Source organism: Apodemus sylvaticus, chromosome 15, assembly GCF_947179515.1.
Source record: "Apodemus sylvaticus chromosome 15, mApoSyl1.1, whole genome shotgun sequence".
Classification (NCBI taxonomy): Eukaryota; Metazoa; Chordata; class Mammalia; order Rodentia; family Muridae; genus Apodemus; species Apodemus sylvaticus.
This window is the reverse complement of record NC_067486.1, coordinates 78,977,245-78,998,873: the sequence shown is the minus strand read 5'-3', so window position 1 is coordinate 78,998,873 and position 21,629 is coordinate 78,977,245. Positions and strand designations below refer to the sequence as shown.

The following is a 21,629-nucleotide window of genomic DNA, read 5'->3' as shown; positions in this document are numbered from 1 at the left end:
CATAGTTTTCTCTTGTAATGCTCTTAATAGAGCACCCTGGGACACCATGGAAATCAAAACTGCTTAGCCTTGAAGCTTGACCCCCTGAAATGAAATATTGTTCATTTTTTGTATGAGTCCTTCCAGTTTCTTTTTGAAATACATGCTTATGTATTCTTTTAATACTTTCTCAAGCACGTGTCACACGCTATCCTAACTGTTCTTTATATTGATGTCATGAAAAGTCTCACATTATTTTCACTGCTGCCCATATTCCATTGTCTGTAATAAACTTGCCCAACCTCCTCATGGTTTCAGTGGGTTTTTTTAAAACAATATTTACTTATTTTTATGTGTATATGTGTTTGCCTAAGTGTGAGTGTGTGTGTATGTGTGTGTGAGTGTGTGTGTATGTGTATGTGTGTGAGTATGTGTGTATGTGTGTTTATGTGTAAGTGTGTGTGTGAGTGTGTATGTGCGAGTGTGTGTATATGTGTGTGTGAGTATGTGTATATGTATGTGTATGTGTGTATGTGTGTGTATATGTGTGTGTATATGTGTATATGTGTGTATGTGTGAGTGTGTATATATGTGTGTGTGAGTGTGTGTATATGTGTATGTATGTGTGTGTGAGTATGTGTGTGTATATGTGTGTGAGTGTGTGTATATGTGTGTATGTGTGTGTGAGTGTGTGTATGTGTGTATATGTGTGTGAGTGTGTATGTGTAAGTGAGTGTATGTGTGAGTGTGTGTGTGTGTGTGAGTGTGTGTGTATATGTGTGAGTGTGTGTGTATGTGTGTGTGAGTATGTGTGTATGTGAGTGTGTGTGTATGTGTGTATGAGTGTGTGTGTATATGTGTGAGTGTGTGTATGTGTGTGTATGTGAGTGTCTGTGAGTTTGTATGTGTATGTGTGTATGAGTGTGTGTGTGTATGTGTGAGTGTGTGTGAGTGTGTGTGTGTGTGTGTGTGTGTGTAAACCATGTGCATTCTGGAGCCCACTGAAATCAGAAGTAAGTATTTGATCCCCTGGAGTTACTGGAGTTGTGAGCTGCTGTGTGGGTGCTGGGAACCAAACCCAAATCCCATGGAGAGCTGTCAGCTCTAACCACTGAGCATCTCTCCAGCCCAGTGTCAGTGTTTTGGTTGTGTAAACAGAAGTGAAGCAGTGTGGAGACTAAGGAAACAGTGGCCTCATGTTCTCCTTTTTTTCTCCAGGTTTTGGAGTCCTCTCTTGTATCCAACCTCTGTTGCCGTAGTCCTCTGACTGTCATCTCAGGACCTGGGTCACCCTCATGGCACAATGGCCAGCCCTCAGGAGCACCTGAGCTGCTCCTCTTTGCCGCCCTTGCCCTTGACTGAGAACAAAGCCTCTGGTGGACGAAATGAGCTTGCAGCCATGGGGAACCACCCTTCACCCAAGCTCCCTGAGGACCCGCAGGAGAGGGGGGCTATACGGTCAGAGCTGATGGAGATCACAGGCAGCCCGATCTCCACCACAGTGCTGACCAGTGTAAGCGAGGATTCCAGGGGCCAGTTTGAGAACAGTGTTCTTCAGCTAAGGGAACAGGATGAGTCAGAGATGACCATGTCTCCGGGGAACAGCAACGCTGTGGATGGAGAGGACCCGAACGGACCTGAAGACATTAAGATTCAGTTCAGTCGGTCAGGCAGCGGCAGCGGCAGCGGCAGCGGCAGTGGCGGGTTTCTCGAAGGACTGTTTGGATGCCTCAGGCCTGTGTGGAATATCATTGGGAAGGCGTATTCCACTGACTACAAACTACAACAGCAAGGTGGGTAGAGCAGGTGCGTCCTGGGAAGGCGCGTCCTGCACCACGCTCCCTCCACCCCACCAGTAACTGGCTAATCTTTAAGGAGTGGGCCAGCAGCGAGGCCAGATGACCACCCTTTCACTTTCCTACGGACTCCGAATGGAGCAAGTTCATACTTAGGGCTTCCTTCTTATTTAGAGCGGGATAGACTTTGTGGTCCACCAGCCTAATGGTGTGTAGAGTTGAGAGCACACATAAGGTCATAAGGAGAAGCCTTGGAGCTCCCGTGTGTTTATCTCATTTAAGATGTCTGTTATCACATGTCTTTGGTATCCAATATTTTAATATAATTGTATAGATATATAACTTATGAATGATTGTCATCGTGGATTCGTTTAGGTTTTCTTACTGATAATTTACAGAGTCAAAAAGTCTGATGGCCAAAGTCAGGCACAGTAGTGTGGGCTTATAGTTTCAACTATTCAGAGGCTGAGGCAGGAGAGTTACTTGAACTAAGTTAGGTCATTCCTAAGCAACATAATGAAACTGTCATTTAAAAAAAAAATAAATAACATGTCTAAACAAGCCTGAAGGACATTTGACTAGTTCCAAACCAAGCTGACCCCAGGCCAGCTCATCAGATTCCAGGACTACCTTATATTGTAATAAAAAAGAATTCTTGTCTTGCAATGCAGGTGCAGCAGACTCAGAAAGCAGAAGGTTCTGTTTTGCAGAGCATATAATTTCTCATTTTAAAATACACAGTCTTAAGATGGGCAGTAGTGGCACATGCCTTTAATCCCAGCACTTGGGAGGCAGAAGCAGGCAGATTTCTCAGTTCTAGGCCAGCCTGGTCTACAGAGTGAGTTCTAGGACAGCCAGGGCTCTACAGAGAAACCTGTCTCCAAAAATAAACAAACAAAAACAAAAACAAAATACACAGTCTTAAATTCCCATCATTGGATAATATATATTCATATATTTCAATTTGAAGTAAAAGAAACATATGTTCTTGATGTTGTAAATGGGTTATTCTCTAAAACAACGTGACTCAACTTCCCCTCCAAAATTTAAAATAATCTATCATTCATATCTTAGGAATAATAGTCGTTAATATTTTAACAATATATCAGGCTGGATATAGTGATATGTGCTTAATCTCTGTATTTGGGAGACTGATGGAAGAGAATCATGAGTTCAAGACTAGCCTGGTCTACATAGTGAATTCTAGACTAGCCTGGACTATATAATGAGACATTGTCTCAGAAACTATGAAAATAAATGCTCTACAGCTTGATGCCCTCAGTGGGCACAGAGTCCACCCTGTTGGACCAGGTACTGGGCAGCCGGCTGGTCTCACCCCGCCCTCAGCTCTGCCTGCTACTGAAGGGTTTAAATAGTAGTTGTGGACTCGTGTCAATAGTCCCAGCTACTTGAGAGGCAGGAAGATCACAATTCAGAGTCTTCCTGGGCTAAGAGAATGATTCCAAAGTTAGCTGAAGCAACTGAATAAGACTGTGTGGGGAAAATGCAAAGGCCTGGGATTGAGCTTGGTCCTAGAGCCTCCACTTGGCACACCTGAGGCCTGGAGAGCCTTCAGCATAAAAAATAAAAAATTAAGGAGTTTACTTTTGTTACTTTGGGTTTTTTTTTGTTTTTTTTTGTTTGTTTGTTTTTGTTTTTTTTGTTTTTTTTGTTTTTTTTTTTTGGTTTTTTGAGTCAGGGTTTCACTGTGTAGTCCTGGCTGTCCTGGAACTCACTCTGTAGACCAGGCTGGCCTCGAACTCAGAAATCCGCCTGCCTCTGCCTCCCAAGTGCTGGGATTACAGGCGTGCGCCACCACTGTCTGGCCAGGAGTTTACTTTGTATCGTGAAGATTTTTCCATTTCTGAAGTATGACTCTTCAGCGTCTTTTATTTGTTTTATGATTTGTGGCAGTGCTGGGGACTGACCCAGTGCCCTGCATATATGTTAGACAAAGACTCTAGACACTGAGATATACCTGGACCCCTTCAGCAAGCATAATTTTAATGGCTATATAATATGTAATTATTTAAATATGCTGATATTTAAGCCATCCCTTTGGCTTCACACTAGTTTGTGATTATTAACTACATTACAATAAAATTAAATATTTTATTATATTTTAATTATTTGTTTTGTGAATGTGTGTGTGTGTGTGTGTGTGTGTGTGTGTGTGTGTATGCACCTGGGGATGGGCTTGTAGAGGTCAAAGGACAATATCAGGGAGGGGTGTGTGTACTGCACATACACAGCTGTACCTCTGAACCACACCCCAGTCCTCTGCCTATTTATTCATTTGTAATGTTTGTATTGGGGGTGGGGGACAAAGTCTTGCTTTGCAGCCATTGCTGTCCAGGGACTCACTGTGTAGCCCAGGCTGGCCTCTAACTCTCAGCAGCCCCTCTGCCTCTGCCTCCAGTGTGCTGGGATTGCAGGCGTGTGTCACCATGCCTACCCTTGGTCTGCCTTAGAAGTGCTTTGTCCTCCGTTTCTCACAGAACCAAATGATATCTATTTCCTCGATGAGCTCCCTTTGGTTCTCAGAGCCTCCGCTTGTTCAGCACTAATTTGCATCCTAACGTGAAGATGTCTGTATCCAAGTGTATCAATCACTGAGCTTTAGACTCAAATGAATTATTACCCATGCTTGCCAAAAGAAGCCCTTTAATTGTTCTACAAATTAACATTTAACTTAGCTTCCAGTTGATCATGTGACCTTCAGAAAGGCTCATTTTGGAAATAATTGAGACACAAGCCCAATCTATCAGAATTATAGTATATCCTATTGAAGGCTGGTGCTGCTTATGGCCCCAAAAAGTGACTTGTCAGGAATCGAATGTTGTACTTTCCTCGTCAGGATCAAGATGGTAATCTTTAATCCTGCATCACAGGCCACCAGAGGATGAGAGATGTGCCCCTGTGTTTGTCCTGGATCACAAGTATCACTAGCTTTTGAAGCATCACATCTGCATCTTCCTTTTAGTGTGCTTGTTATATCACAGTAGTAATGTGTTGTGATGTAGGAGTAGTGCGTTGAAACCTTTTTGTTTGTTTGTTTGTTTGTTTGTTTGTTTGTTTTGAGACAGGGTTTCCCTGTGTAGCCCTGGCTGTCCTGGAACTCACTCTGTAGACCAGGCAGGCCTCGAACTCAGAAATCCGCCTGCCTCTGCCTCCCAGAGTGCTGGGATTACAGGCGTGTGCCACCACCTCCCGGCTGCGTTGAAACCTTTTATTGCCAAGTAGTTTGCAGTATCACCAAATACTGTCATGGCCAGATCTGAGTGCACAGACAAAGCCTTAAAGCATCTGGGCTTGAGGGGCATCCTCAGTCTGTGGATCGAGGTGTTATCAGATAAGAGATAGTGGTCATGGTGCTTCAACAGAACAGCTGGAGAAGTGCGGTGTAAAAGCAGGGGGCGGGTGGGATCACATTAGCGATCTGGTGTGTGGTTCTCTAGGGGCTCAAGCCTATGTGTCTTTAAGACTCTCTTCCTTCTACTTTGTCCTGTCTTGGCCTCTCCTTGTAGGTTAATTATCAGCATTAGTCGGATCCCTTCCTAATTGCTGATCGTTAACCTGTGAGGTTAAACAAAGAAGACTCCGTTGGCATTACTCCATTTTGTGTCTGGTAATCAGCTCATGCAGAAGGTTGTTGGGAGCATGGCTTGAGTGCCTGCCTCATGCTCTCTGTGCCTTCTGCAGTTGCAGGGGCAGACCCTTCATGTCTGGGGACGGCCGAGGCTTCACTGACTGCAGACGAATAGCTGCAGCATGCGCTGTCGTTGATGGAGAATTGTGTTATCGTGCTGTCGTTGATGGAGAATTGTGTTATCGTGCTGTCGTTGATGGAGAATTGTGTTATCGTGCTGTCGTTGATGGAGAATTGTGTTATCGTCATGGTGGCAGCAGTTGGGAGTTCAACGGCAAATGCATGCCGTTTGCAGTTTCATAATTCACTCCCCACTTTTTAAAACTACTAATTAATAGACCCTGCTTCTGGAAATATAGTAATTAGAGTATGAGCATCGTAAAGCAGTCTGAAAGAAAGAATTATTTAGCAAATCACTAAATATTTATGTAGATAAAAATAGACTTACATCAGCCTTCATAACATATGCCAAAATAAACGTCACATGACTATAGAGAGACATTTTTTCATTTATTTTGTGTGTGTGCACATGTGTGTTTGTACATGCATATCACAGCATGTGTGTGGAGATCAGAGGACAACTTGTGGGCCTCTCCTTCTTCTATATGGGGACCCAGGGGTCAAACTTAAGTCCATAGACTTGATGGCAAGGGTCTTTACCATGGTGCCATCTGCAAAAGTCAATGACAGAGAAGCACAGAAGACAGACTACAGACAGTGCAGGAAAATACTGGAAAAGAATACAAAGGAAGGGATGAATAGGAGAATGTATACAGCAGAGCCGATGAGCTCCCAGAGCTTCGCCATGCCTGACAAGCAGATGCAGACCCTTGTCACTGACACACCCATTCACACGTAGAAGACAAGTGTACAGCAAGTTGGGAATTAAAATGAAACAGTAATCACTATGCTCATTATGCCGTAGTGTGATGAGACCATCATTTCTGGGTGTCAGTCCTGTCAGCATCAACCACATAAATCCTTCGTGTCCCTGCTCAGAAGGCCTTATCCCCAAGGCTAGGAGACTGTCTCTAACCCAGGGAGTCACTCTGAGGAAATATATAAAGAAAAGGCATTTTGTATATGCAGTTATACGCTGAGGCCTGCAGAGATGCCCCAGTGGTTAAGAGCCCTGCGTGGCCCTCCAGTTATGTCACGGTCAAGATTTAGTCACTGTTATGAGAAACCACGTTTTGTTATGACTTGAGAGAACCGTTCCTCTCTCCTGGATACTGACTGAAGGAGGGGTGCCTCTCTGGATGCTGAGTAACTCTCCCTACTCTCTGATGGACACAGTGGGTAGAGATTTCATTTGACTTTTTAAGACCAGAACCGATTCACAGCCAAGAACTCAAAGCTACTTCAATTAGTGTCCCACAGATCACTTGTTGGTGAATCTGGAATCTCTCGTGCCTTTTAAGTGGTGCTGTCATCCTCCTCACACCGATGTGTCTGCTTCTTTGGATGATGCTTTCTTCAGAAGGGGGAGGGGGCATTGAGGAGGACCAGTGGATGCATTCCTTCTTAGGTTTTGTAAGCTAAAATTACACGTTAGTGGATTTCTAAAGTGTTTTATTTACATATTTATACTTTACTTATTTTATATATTTGTGTATTATTTATATATTTATATATTGTTTATTTGTGATATCTTAAACTGTGAGTGGTGGTACATCCCTGTAAGCTCAGGAACAGGGAAGTAGAGGCAGGAGGGGCAGGGTCATCCTCAGTCATACAGTCTGAGCCACACAAGAGCGTGTCTCAAAATAAAATACCATTTTATTCATTATAAAAATGATATAAGCTTGTATTTTAAAAACCAGTACAGAAAAAGATAGACATTAATATGAATTACCATAACTACTTAGAATAAAATTTTAAAAAACATTCTTTAAATGAAGGCAAAAGTTGAGAGTGGTGCCGTTTGGGTGGACAGCAGCCAGGGCCTCCCCAGCTCCATCACGCACAGAAAGCAACGCAGGACAGTAGAGAAGGTGCTGTTTCTAGGATGGCTGCTCCTGCTGTTGGTTTCTGCATTCAAAAGTCCTGTCTGCTCACTGCGTCTGCTCGCTGCGCTCACTCGCGCGCGCCACACCACATGCGGGGATGCGGTGGAGCCATGAGCACCAATGAGACACGCCAGGCCAAATAGTTCCACGTGGGACTTTATTTAAGATAGGGAAGGGGTAGCGGGCGGGAAGGAAGGAGAGAAAGAGGGAAGGGAAAAAGGGAAAAGGAAGAAGCGCTGCCCGGTTATATACTGGTGGTAAAGATAAAGGTAAAGGTAGGCTATGGAATTCTGGGTAAACAGCAGCTGTTGCCTTGGCAACAGACCTATACATTGCCAGCTTTGCAGGCCTCGGGTACCTACACCTGCTTTACCAGTCATGCGACCTTGAATAGTCACTCAACCCTGTGCTTCAGTTCTCTCCTCTTTACTATGACGAGGCCAGTGGATAAACACACTTGCCGTGCAAGCCTGATGTCTTCGTCAGGGTTCCATTGCTGTGAGGAGACACCACGACCATGGCAACTCCTATCAAGGACAACATTTCGTTGGGGCTGGCTTACAGTTTTAGAAGTTCGGTCCATTCTCATCCCAGCAGGAAGCATGGCGGCATCCAGGCAGACATGGTGCTGGAGGAGCTGAGAGTTCTACATCTGGATCCAAAGACATTAAGCATAGAGATCCCAAAGCCCACCCCCACACGTCCTTCAACAAGGCAACACCTCCTAATAATGCCACTCCCTATGGCCAAACGTTCAAACTTGAGTCTGTGGGGACATTCCTATTCAAACCACCACACCTAAGGACCTGAGGTTGATCTCCAGATTCTGGGATGGAAGAGAACTGACTCCGAAAAGTTGTCCACTGCCTTCCACATGATGTTGGCATACATGTATTCACACACATGCCACACACACACACACACACACACACACACACCAATAAGAAAAAGTGGATTTAAAAAATAAGGCCAGAGACATAAAGGTAATAAAATGAAACATGACTCTGCTAAAATTAAATCATTTTGCTAGCTTCTGGTATCTGGTAAGTGCTCAGTAAGGGTAAACACTGAGAAAAGTGTTACACACAATCTGGTTATTGCGAGGATGTCTTTGAGATGGAGCCAGGGAGGATCCATTGAGCATCTGCATGAGCAGTCCAGAAGAATGAAAAAGCACCTGTAGTGGGTGGCAGGGTAAGGATGGCAGTGTGGGGACAGAAGAAGGGCCGCTGGTTATCCCGGCTTAACATAGGGGAGAGGTTGTCAGAGTGACAGGGTGTGGGTTTCTGGAGGAAGGTCTCCTGAGATCTCAGGCATACTTGAGTTAAGCAGTTAAAAATCAATATTTACCAGTATGTGACTTGTAGTGCCCAGGCCCAAAGGAAGGTCACGTCTTTTGGTGGGGATCAAAGAGTAGGGTAGTTGGTACCTTCAGAATGGCCTGTACAGCGGTCTCCAAATTCTGAGCTTGTTTCTTGATCATGTGCCTAGATACTTGGGAAGTGCCGTTTGAGGAAATCTCAGAGCTGCAGTGGCTGGGTAGTGGAGCCCAAGGAGCTGTCTTCCTGGGCAAATTCCGAGCAGAGGAGGTGGCCATCAAGAAAGTAAGAGAACAAAATGAGACGGACATCAAGCATCTGAGGAAGCTGAAGCACCCTAACATCATTGCCTTCAAGTAGGTCCACACTTGCTTGCGGGCGTTTGCTTAGTTAGTTAGCTGGCTGGGTGGGTGGGTGGGTGAGGGGGTGGGTGGATGAGTGGGTGGGTGGATGAGTGGGTGGGTGAGCAGGTGAGTGGGTGAGTGGGTGGGTGAGTGAGTGGGTAGGTGAGTGGCTGTGTGTGTGTAGGTGGGTGGGTGAGTGGCTGGGTGAGCAGGTGAGTGGGTGGGTGGGTGAGTGTGTGTGTGTAGGTGAGTGGGTGAGTGGCTGGGTGAGCGGGTGAGTGGGTGAGTGGGTGAGTGAGTGGGTGGGTGGATGAGTGGGTGGGTGAGCAGGTGAGTGGGTGAGTGGGTGAGCAGGTGAGTGAGTGGGTGAGTGGGTGGGTGAGTGGGTGGGCGAGTAGGTGAGTGGGTGGGTGAGCAGGTGAGTGGGTGAGTGGGTGAGCAGGTGAGTGAGTGGGTAAGTGGGTGGGCAAGTGGGTGAGTGGGTGGGTGAGCAGGTGAGTGGGTGAGTGGGTGAGCAGGTGAGTGAGTGGGTGAGTGGGTGGGTGAGTGGGTGGGCGAGTAGGTGAGTGGGTGGGTGAGCAGGTGAGCAGGTGAGTGGGTGAGCAGGTGAGTGAGTGGGTGAGTGGGTGGGCAAGTGGGTGAGTGGGTGGGTGAGCAGGTGAGTGGGTGAGTGGGTGAGCAGGTGAGTGAGTGGGTGAGTGGGTGGGTGAGCGGGTGAGTGGGTGGCTGGGTCAGTGGGTGAGTAGGGGGTGGGTGAGTGGGTGAGTGGGTGAGTGGGTGGGTGGTTAGTTGAATGGCTTTGTTTGAGGAGTGGTTTTAGAGAAGCAGAGCTACTTTATCCCTCCATTGTAGACACTTAAGTTTCTGCTTTGGAAGATATTTCAAAATCCCTTGATAGGCTTAGCACAGTGCTAGTTTGCTACAGGACTGCGAAGCCTGAGTCATACCCTCAAGCTTTTTAATCTAGGAGTTCCTCTTGCAAGGACACGTACTGAATGCACAGGAGGGAGGAAGGACAGCCCTGCCAGACACCATAGATCGGCCACATCAGTAAGATAGCAAAGGTCACTTCACAGTATATCCACCAACTGCCAGTTCCAGCAACTCAGGCATCTGAGTGGCGTAACCAGTCCTCCCTCCGTGACGACTCATATTTGTGTCTGTTAACATCCTTCTTAAATACTACCTCACGAAGACAGGTGTCCACACAACAGCATCAGGTTTTACTTCAACCCTCCCCTAGTAACACCAAACATGGAAGCCGAATTGTAGAGTCATTAGTGATTCATTCATTTTACAGAGCAGTTGTGTTCAAGTGCGTGCTTGAATCCACTGTTTCTTAAGCTCTCTGCTCACAGCCCTCTCTTGCCCTTATAAACCAAACACTTCCTAATATTGAATCATAAATTCATTTTAACAGTTCTCCAGTGTATATATAATTTGACCATTTGTTAAACACGAAGGAACTTCACATGCTAACAAGTTGGGTGTGCTGGTTTGCTTTTTCACAAGGAATTAAGTCTTGGCTGAATTTTAATTCCACAGGATGTAGACTATCTCCAGTGTTTTTCAGAGTTGCCTGATACTTTGATGTCATAGCTGTTTGTACTGAGAACACCACACACACAAATACATAATACAAAATGGCAGAAGTGTGCGTGTTCAGGGCTGTCTCAGAATCATTGGAAATTCTGTCCTAATCCCAAGCTAAAACTAATTCAATGAGCTTTTATGAATCTTAAGTGAGAAACCCAAATAGTAATTTTAGAATCAAGCATTTAGGGCTGGGGAACTGGTCGGTAAATAAAGTGCTTTTACACCAGTGTGAAGACCAGAGTTCAGATCCCAGCTCCCTAAAATCTGAATGTGAGGGTGTTTGCCCAAAACTCCAGTGCTGAGCAAGCAGCAGCATATTCCTGGTGCTCTAGTGGTCGCAGACTAGTCGTTCTGGAAAACAGCAAGGTCAGGTTCAGTGAGAGACAAGAAAGGAGGTGAAGCAGTTAAGAAGGATTCCCTAATGTCAACTTTGCCCCATAGGCCAGCATACCTGCATGCACACATGTGCACACATGCACAAGCATGCACATGTGCACACAGACACACACACACACACACACACGTACATAAAATGCAGCATTCTAACATAATACAATCCAAAGGTAGACTGATTTGCACTTACCTGCTGAAGAATGATAAGAAAACGCTAAAGTATCTGTTTTCCATAATTGAATCATTGTCTTTCTGTAAGAACAGAAAAAGATACAGCAAAAATAAAAATCCATAATATGCAGTCTCTAGTGTGAGCTGAGGTATTACAGTGTTTGATGGTGTCTGTGGCTGGCAGCAGGCAGAGTCTGAAGGGGACCAGGGCTGCTGCGAGGTCCAGCCGCACTTGGATTCATTGTGTGTTTGATTTTGAATTAATTTTGCTCATTGTACATTCTGAAACATGTTACCATTGCCAGACTTTTTCTGACCCTTCCATTGTAGCCCCATGTGGGGTTACAGCCCATGGTTTAAGAAGGGTTCTAACTGGGTTCTAACTCCAATCTTGGATAACTTCGTGGACACACTGGAGTTGGAAGGTGGCTGTGATCACGGTGTACCACCAATGCGCTGCAGCACTGGCTGCAAGGTCAGCTGTGTGTTCTGCTGCCTGAGGCTCTCCCTTGAGCTCTCCGCCTTGTCTGTCTTTATGCTGTCCCACCACAAGCCTGAGCACGTGATTAGAAGAGGAAGAATGAAGAACAGGGATTGCGGCCCAAGTGAGACAGAAGACCGAAAAGGACCTCTGGCATGTTGGACCCTATTTTAAACTTTTGGGAGGTAGTACAGTACAACCAATGAGGCTTTAGCAAACATGGGGGAAATTACACATTGTCCTTCCTTAACTCAGGAGCAACTTTCCCCAGCAGAGCCAAGGGCTCCTCCTCTGGAAAACTACGTTCATGAAGTAAAGATGCCATGTTTCTCATATCCTCAGAGAAAGCAATAGAGTTGATTCTTGGGTACAGTTTTATGGGATGCAGTTTGGATTCCCTTTGTGGGAGCCCTTACATCAAGGGAAGGGTGTGGGAAGAAGACCTGCATCCGCTGGAGTACAGAGGCTGGGGGCAGTGACTTGTTCAGAGGACAACCACTGTCATAATCCTGTCATCGAGTGCCCTGGTGAAGATGTTAGGCTGTAGAGGCTAAATATAATTTTTCCAGAGCCAGTAAATTTCAAGTTAACAGAAGGAGAATATTCAGCAGACAGACAGAGAGATGGACAGACAAATAGAACCATCTTTTCCATTTTCCTTCACTGAAATGATTGTGCATCCCTTCATGAAAGAAGGGGCTAAGAGCTTTGACTAGAACTGAGTTCCTTTGGGCTTCCTGGGATACAGTAAGCTGTGTGTCATTGGTAGGAGAACTTCCCAAGCACATGCCTGAGTAACAAAAGGTAGACATGAGTCCTGAGGGGAGACAGGGCATTGCTGTCTTGTCCCTTCCTACCATTTCCTCGCCTGCCCTGCCAGTCCTCTACTTAGGGTGCATCTTTCAGTGCTGTTGGGTTTGAGGAGCTATGCTGGGGCCCAACTCCCTAAACCACGTTCAGATCATCTCTCCTGCATGGTGAGCCTAGGCCCCCCTCACACAGAGTCATCGCACAATGTCATGTTTACAGTCATGTGCCATGTGTTTCTTTGGTCCGTGAACCACAGTCATGAATCTCTGGAAGGCGTGGGTGGGTTTTAGCACATGTTTCTGTGCTTATAGATTCATTTGAAGTTAGTAAGAGCCACACACCAAAAGAAAGGACAAGCTGGGAAGACAGTAGCCATTTTTTTCTTATTTTAAGAAAAACCAGCTTGACTATTTCTAATAGAATTCAATCCCAAGCGAAGGTAGCAATTAGAACTGATGGCACAGCTGTTATTTCTAGCTGCCTGGAAGCCTTGTCACAGCAGGGGACAGGTGGAATGATGACTCCTCACCTGTCAAGGTAAGAAGAAAAGCTCACAAGCTGTGTCTCTGTTAGAGCATTGCCGTCTGTGCGTCAGCTGAGTAGGCGCTGAGTCCACGCAAGTATGTTGACCTTCGCTTTCATGTGCGCATTACGTTATTCCCTGACTGGTTTCTACACAGCCATCAATTACCTATTTGTAGTTGTTCACGTATGCATCACTGAGCTTCCTAAAAAAAATTCCATTAAAAGTCAAGAATTCTAGGGCATCCTAGAAAAATGACAAAAGAATAGTTGATGTTTTTGTGGCATTTGATAAAAAAGACAAAAACCAACAACTGATTGCTCTTCCTCATATACAGCCCTTAACACATATCCACTGATGTAAACAGATGCATGTGTGGATCCAGAATCATGTGTAGATGGGAGATCAAGAAAGCACGCAATGGGTGACAGGGACCGAATGCAGGGGATGTCCACCATGGTGTAGAGGGAATATGAAGTTGGTTGTTCTTCTAGCTCTAACTGCGGTGGGCTGGTCCCCTTAGGTGAAATGAAATGTGTGCTACCATTCTATTCTGCAACACAAGTCCCCTCTTTCTTGAACAGGCTGGGCACTCATGGGTGCCTAAAAATGCACTCGGGAGTGAATTTTAGGATGCAGTGTGGAGTCCAGAAGGGCCTCTCTAGCTGTGTGGATGTTGGAATTGCTCGAGGTAGGAGAAGCGCAGGCTGACATGCATGCAGCCTCCTGCTGGTGCGTGTCAGGGCCTTATGCCGTGCCCTAATACCTCCACTGCTTCCTGCCTCAGCCTGGGAGACAGGGAAGGGAAGCCAGCTGAAGACTGTCTCTGTCTTGGCCCTGAAGAAGGGGAAGTTCTGAGGGGGGGCCTGAGCATACCTAATGGATCCATCTTGAAAACAGAGCTGTGATGTACAGTTCATATTATTTCTAGTTAGTGAACTAACAGCATTAACATAGGAATCCCCAATATAACTGTTTATGTAGAAATTTAAAACACACAGAGTATAATACAGTGAGGGCTGGCACCTGGGCTTTGAAGCTAGACTACCTGGTTCCTGACTGACTGAATGGATCTGGTATGGTAAAATAACTCACTTTCACCCTGATCCTTCCCTGTAAACATGGAAGAGGTTGAGTCTATCCTGTGATGATTCCAGACAGATGAAGGAAAACATAGAAATGTGCTTGAAACCCGGTCTCTCCCGTGTGATTGTGAGAGCCTGTCAGTCATGAGTGCTGGAGTGAAGTCTGACATGCCAAGGACTGCCTGGGCCTCCACGCCTCACAGACAAAAGACCCTGAAGGCCACCACCACCTTCAGAGTCTGCAGTCGGTGTGAACAGAGAAAACTCGTGGCTACTGAGAGAAGAAAAATCCCTTTGGACTTAAATAATCAAGACAAGTTTGATGGAAGATACGGGAATCAATGGAACCATCACCTGTGTAGATGTATAATTGATATAATGTTCTCTTTATTATAAATCATTTTCACAGAACTGTTCATTCGTAATACTTATGATTCAAATAAATTCAAATAAATATTCATTTATTTCCTAATGATTTTAAATTTGAGGAACTTAAAGTTTAATAAGCAATCATAAAATATAAATACTTTAATTCTCTGTTTATGTTAAAATCTGTTTATGTTTAAAAGGAAATTTTTTTTGTTGTTGTTTTTTTGGATTTTGTTTTTTCGAGAGTGTTCTCTGTAGCCCTGGCTGTCCTGGAACTCACTCTGTAGACCAGGCTGGCCTCAAACTCAGAAATCCATCTGCCTCTGCCTCCCAGAGTGCTGGGATTGCAGGCGTGCTCCACCACAGCCCAGCAAGGAAAATATTTTAAATTATTTTAATGATTAAAAAAAAAAAAAAAAAAACCCTGAGTGCATCCAGCCTATCCAAGCCTCAGGAGAGAATACTTTTTGTCTCAGAGTGAATAGTGTCACACAAAGCTACCAGATTAGCACAGCCTGTTGCTGTCTAGACTTAAGCAAAAAGCAGAAATGACCTATGTGCTTACCAGAGAAATGGGTATGCTAGAAAGATGCAGTTCTTATTTAAGAATCGAGAACTCTCATCTGTATTATTGTGATATCTTTGGGTAAGGAGTGGGAGTCAGATGTGTATGCATGCATGGGGTCTGTTTTCATGCTCTCCCGTGTGCTTTCTTCAAAGGGGCGTCTGCACCCAAGCGCCGTGCTACTGCATCATCATGGAGTACTGTGCCCACGGGCAGCTGTACGAAGTCCTGAGAGCTGGCAGGAAGATCACGCCCCGCCTGCTCGTGGACTGGTCCACGGGGATCGCCAGTGGGATGAATTACCTTCATCTCCATAAGATTATACATCGAGACCTCAAGTCGCCCAAGTGAGTCCTCGAGCCCGGAGCTCACCTGTTTTGTTTTCTTATTTTGAAGTAAGACGTCTTTATCAAGTGTGGCCAAGGGTCTCAGACTCATAACTTGATTTCAGCTACACTGTGGGTAACTGTTGACACATCTTAGCACTGAAGCTGAGGTCACCATTTACCATGGGGACATGTTCTCATACTTAACTCAGGCTTTCCCGTCCATGGCTCAAATTGTACAGCTGTGCAGCAAACTTCATTATGACCTGAAGCATTCATCTTTCATCACATCAAATGGTTAATGCTAGTCTTCCGTACTGGAAACCCTGGCTTGTGAAACCCTCTACTTTAAAAACTGTCTACCTGACTTTGAGAAATGTTTATAGCACAACAGAATAAAAATGGCTGAATGATAGCCGAGCAATGATAGCGCACGCCTGTAATCCCAGCACTCTGGGAGGCAGAGGCAGGCGGATTTCTGAGTTCGAGGCCAGCCTGATCTACAGAGTGAGTTCCAGGACAGCCAGGCCTACACAGAGAAACCCTGTCTTGAAAAAAACAAATCCAAAAAAAAAAAAAAAAAAATGGCTGAATGAGACAGAGCCAGGTTGGAAATACAGCTCAGCAGTGGAGCACTTGATTCAGTCCCCAGCATGGAGAGGGGGAGACGTAGTCACAAAATTCAGGCCACAGGCGCTGTCCAGTTATCTGAGGTAGACTTCAGACTTGGCTTTGAGCTTCTGAGAGTATATAGCACAGGAAGAAATAGGTAGATACAAGGTTCCTAATGGCTGTAAGAAATAGGTCCCTGCATTGTTTAGGGCCCTGGCACTCAAATCATTCTAACCTGTTGAAAGAGTTTCTTCAGGTGAAGCCAATGTGTGTGTGTGTGTGTGTGTGTGTGTGTGTGTAGGGGAGAATCAATATTCTCATTTGTATACACCTTTAAAATCAGCATGCTTTTGCCAGTTTGTCCCGGTACCCATTGTAAGTGGCTCTTGTGAGGAGCAAAACATGCCTTGTACGGAACCTGCTTGCACTTGGGTTATTAGTGCCCACCCTGGGCACGAAGAAGACGCAGTACTCCTCTTAGCTCGGGCTCATCTCTTGAATGTGATGCCATGGTCCCATTCGTGGGTTAGAGAGAGAAAATAGGCCTACAAGACTAGGTGGCTTGGCAGACGTCACTGTCACTACGTGGACGAGGCTGAGCACCTGGCCTGTGCAGGCTTCTAGTGTGGTATCCAAGAGCAGTGGGAGCTGTAAGCTGAACTCTGCAGGGTGGGAGACTGTGGGTAAGAGGTGGGTAACGCGTCAGCCACTGCTTACACTCACGGCTCTCACGAGCGCTAATTGATGTCTGTTGTCTTTGTTTCTTTTTAAAGTGTTTTAGTGACTCACACAGATGCAGTAAAAATTTCAGACTTTGGCACATCTAAGGAACTCAGTGATAAAAGCACCAAGATGTCCTTCGCTGGCACCGTTGCGTGGATGGCACCAGAGGTGATCCGGAATGAGCCTGTCTCCGAGAAGGTCGACATATGGTGGGTAGCACCCTTGGCAGCTTGGAAGCCCCGCCCACTTCCGCCCAACTCCTGCCCTCCCTGCTTCTCCTTCCGGGAATGCTCTTCTTTGCTTCTCACTTCCGGTTGATTCTGGTTTCACATTACCACAGGATCAGTTCTGAGGCACCTCCATGAATATGCTGAACTTCCTGGAGAGTTAGAACTTAATTTTGAGCAACAGTTTAGTGTTGAAGGCTTTATGAAATGCATTGGATAACTCTCACTTTTTTAAGTAAAATGTATTAAACAAAACTTACTTGGTCTTGATGACGTGGGTCCCACTATACAGCCCAGCATGGCCTGAAACCTGCCATGTCCCCAGGCTGTCCTTGAACTCATGATCCTCCTGCCTCAGCTGAGGGCTGGGATCGCAGGCATACCCCATCTACCAGGCCTTCAGCTCTTAGAGCTGAAGTGGGGCCCCGCCCGCCCATGTGAACGCCTTCCATGGCCCCCCCTGCTGCAGGTCGTTTGGTGTGGTGCTTTGGGAGCTGCTGACAGGGGAGATCCCCTACAAGGATGTGGACTCTTCAGCCATCATCTGGGGTGTCGGGAGCAACAGCTTGCATCTCCCCGTTCCTTCCACTTGCCCGGATGGCTTCAAAATCCTTATGAAGCAGACATGGTAAGAAAGGCATTTCTGCTGCTGTGCTCTTACTTCCTGCCTAAAAGGCTATCACAGTTTCTCTAAAGGAGCAGAGACATCTCCACATTGTGTGGAATGGCAAAGGCTGCAGAAGTTTAGAACCTTGCAATCAAATGCTGGCTCTGACTTTTTGTTACCTGTGAAATAGGGGGTGTGCCTTCCTGTAAAGTAGAGCCAACTCCTACATGTGGAGTTGTGTGTGACTGATCAAAATATAAGTGAGGGGTTCAGTGTGATGTCCTGAGGGTGTGTCCTGTCTAACAGCTGATGGCTAGGACAACTTCACTGTCCCCAGGAGGTCACAGACCTAACTCTCCAGGCCATCAGTAGATGTTTGCCCTAGTTGTGTGTTCCCATTGCATTTCAGTACATCTAAACTGTCTGGGACATGGCAATTCTTAGAATACATGTGTATCTCATAAAGCAGAATAAAGCCTCGTCCCCACCCTCTGCCCCCAGACACAGCCTCTGAGGTGAGCATGGTGTCTTTCTCTTAGGCAGAGTAAGCCTCGCAACCGGCCTTCCTTCCGGCAGACGCTCATGCACCTGGACATTGCGTCTGCAGATGTGCTCGCCACTCCTCAAGAGACGTACTTCAAGTCTCAGGTGAGCCAGCACATTCCTACCTCGAGGGACTGAACAAGGAGCGCCGTTAACCATGTAACAGTCCTATGACCCTATCCGTTGTGAGACAGTAACTGTGATAGTCGGTGGATGCGACTGTGAATCTTGGTGGCATTGTTTAAGGAGAGAGAGGGTGTGAGGGCCGCATCAGGCCTACACTGCAGTCAATATCACTGCTGCTGCTCATGAAGGCCTTGCTCCCTTTGATGCCCAAAAGCTGAAAACTAGGGCAGGAACTTGAGGACCAGACAGAGCCACAGCAGAATTAGACCATAAAGCATCTGTTAACTGTCACTATACTAAAATTTCCCATAACTTACATGAAAAAAAGTACACATTTATTTAGCCCACCGTTCTGTAGGCAGTTTAAGCCAGACAATGTTTGTGATGTTTTAAATTTACCGGGATGCCTGTAGTCAGATCCCAGGTTAGCAGGAAGGTGGCTGGTTCCAGGTGGTCTCCTTAGCAGGTGTGCTGATGTCTGGCTGGGAGCTAGAGCTCCTCTGTCCTCCCTGGCCGCTAGCTCAGCCTCAAGCTAACTCGACCTTGGGCTAGCTCGGCCTTGGGCTAGCTTGGGCTAGGGCTAGCATGGGCTTCCTCATTCCTGTTTGTTTTCATGGTGGCAAATGGATCCGGAAAGCAAGCCTAACACTGTACAGGTGATGTTTGTGCTGCATTGCATCATACTTGCCATAGTTGTCACACTGGCTGAAGCCAGTCACGGCCACCAGACTAGACTCTCCAGACAGAGTGGAATAGACAGGCATGGAGCCAGAGAAGGGGGGTGGGGTGCAGCTGTTGGGTGAAAATGTCACAAGGATGGTGCTCTGCCCACTGTCACTATGAGCAAGGAGTGGGCAGAGATGAGAACATGTTCCCTATCCCTAACCAGGCACAGGCGTGGTCACATGGCACAATAGTTATCCCTCTGTGTGTACAAAAGCATCGGTGTTGTTATTATTGTTGTTGTTGTCATCAGCGTTGGTGTCACCGTGGCAGCACAAGCAATGGAACCTAGGGCCTCTTGAGTGCTAGACAGTCAGTCTACCACCGAGCTCTACTTTAGACTTTTGTTGTTTGTTTCATTTTATTTTGTTTTGTTTTTATACAAGGTCTTGCTAAGTTGCCCAGGCTGGCCTTGAACTCACTCTCTAGCACAGACAGATCTTGAACATGGGATTCTTCCCGCCCCAGCATCTAGGTAGCAGGGCTTGTGGGCCTGCACCATGGGCCCAGCTTAGAACTGAACCATTACTACTAACTTTCCTATTAGACATATGGCTTTATCTCACTTAATGTTATTAAGTTTCTAAAATGAAATTTTCTGGCATGAATTCCATCTCTGCAGTGGCTTCCAATATTGTTTCAAAGATTTATTCTCAGAAGAGACATTTTATTACATACATTAATTGACTAAAAATGAGCTAAATTAAATGTAAAAATAAATGTTAAGATAGGAGCAGATGCAGAGACCCACAGCCAGACATTAGATGGAGCTTAGGGAATCCCCAGCAAGAAACGGAGGAAGAATTGTAGGAGCCAGAGGGTTGAAGACACCACAAGAACACGGCTCACAGAACCAGCTAAGCATGGCTCACAGGGGCTCACAGAGACTGAGGCAGCCATGGGGGGGGGGAGGCAGTCCTCTGTATATAGGTTATGATTGTGTACTGATGTTCTTGTGGGACTCCCAACGATGTGAGTGGGGCTGTCTCTGACTTGTTGCCTCCTTTTGGGACCCTTTTCTTCCTACTGGGTCCGCCCCCATCCCCTCCTTTTCTCCCTCTCCCCTTACTCGTCCTCCCTCTGTCCTTCAGTCCATACTCCTTTGCCATATTCCGTTCTGCTGCACACGCTCTCTGGGATGCTGCGCTCTAGATCGTGTCTTGGACTTTTGTCCTGAACAAAGCCGAAGTCCTCCCAGACGGGCTGTCCTCCTGCCTCCGCACTCCCTGACTTCAGCTGAGCACTTTTGTCCAAAAGGGACGATCACTGTGCTGTTCTGATGGTCACTGCTGTGGAGACACTGGAAAAGAGACAGCACGTGTCGGGACAGAGAGTGGGGCTTGCAGCTCCCACTGGGGTGGGGATGCTCTGTGACTGCTTTGGCACTTACCCTACCCTGTGTAGGAAGTTTGGGAAAAGCGTGCAGAGGCACAGAGGGAAATGCCTTGTACATGGTCCTGTGGACACATCAGGAAGGAAACTACAGCATCCACAAAATTAACCTTTCTTCACGCAGGCTGAATGGAGAGAAGAAGTGAAAAAACATTTTGAGAAAATCAAAAGTGAAGGGACCTGCATACACCGATTAGATGAAGAACTCATTCGCCGGCGCAGGGAGGAGCTCAGGTCAGCTGGCCCCGCCCCTCTTCTCCCCCCAGTGCTCAGGTCAGCTGGCCCCGCCCCTCTTCTGCCCCCAGTGCTCAGGTCAGCTAGCCCCGCCCCTCTTCTGCCCCCAGTGCTCAGGTCAGCTAGCCCCGCCCCTCTTCTGCCCCCAGTGCTCAGGTCAGCTAGCCCCGCCCCTCTTCTGCCCCCAGTGCTCAGGTCAGATGGCCCCGCCCCTCTTCTCCCCCCAGTGCTCAGCTGGCCCCGCCCCTCTTCTGCCCCCAGTGCTCAGGTCAGCTAGCCCCGCCCCTCTTCTGCCCCAGTGCTCTGGTCAGATGGCCCCGCCCCTCTTCTTCCCCCAGTGCTCAGGTCAGCTGGCCCCGCCTCCCCCCTCCAGTGCTCAGAAATGTGCAGGAGCGAATCGCCACTTCTTCTCCCTCATCTTTCCCCTAGCTTTCTCTATTGCTCAGATTTAGCCTTCCAGGGGGAGTCTGGAAAGGCTGATCTCAAAGAAGCGGAGACTAGGATGGTGCTAGGATGGGAGGTGTGCGGAGGCCTGGGGTGGGAGCCGCTGACTAATGGATGCTGTTATAATTAGAAGAAAGGTCTTCCATTCTGAGCACTAGGGCAACGACAGGTAAGGTAGAACTCTGATTTCTCAGCTTCCTCCCTCCCTCAGAGTGGCTTGCTTGCTTATTTGAGGCAAGATCTCACCATGTGGTCCTTGCTAGCTTGGGTCTTAGTTTGTAGAATACGCTGCTAGAAATTATAGGGACCTGCCTTCCTCTACCTCCTGTACAGGATGGTAGACCTAAGCTACCAGGGATTTTATTTATTTATTTTTAATTAAAGAAGCTAGAAGAAAGGATTTGGAATATTTCCATAAAGAAACCATCATTGTCGGAGGAGATTGCCATAGTTACCCCGATTTTTCCACTTTTATTATTTTAAGTTATATTTGTGTCTGTGTATGACCACATGAGTGTGGACGCCCCCAGAGGCCAGGGTTATCAGATGCGCTGGAATACAGGAGGTTGTAAGCCACCTGATG

The 21,629-nt window shown here is 46.6% G+C and overlaps 1 protein-coding gene across 1 annotated transcript in view; it reads left to right on the top strand.

Moving 5' to 3' along the window:
- The first annotated feature begins 1,207 nt into the window (after positions 1–1,207).
- The window catches only part of Map3k13 (mitogen-activated protein kinase kinase kinase 13), a 40,594-nt gene continuing 20,172 nt past the window's right edge, over positions 1,208–21,629 (top strand). The window contains exons 1-7 of the mRNA XM_052158933.1: positions 1,208–1,772; positions 8,925–9,108; positions 15,245–15,436; positions 16,801–16,959; positions 17,447–17,605; positions 18,124–18,232; positions 20,493–20,602. Of these exons, the coding sequence (XP_052014893.1) occupies positions 1,283–1,772; positions 8,925–9,108; positions 15,245–15,436; positions 16,801–16,959; positions 17,447–17,605; positions 18,124–18,232; positions 20,493–20,602 (1,403 nt within the window). The 5' untranslated portion in view covers positions 1,208–1,282. The remainder of the gene's footprint in view (positions 1,773–8,924; positions 9,109–15,244; positions 15,437–16,800; positions 16,960–17,446; positions 17,606–18,123; positions 18,233–20,492; positions 20,603–21,629) is intronic.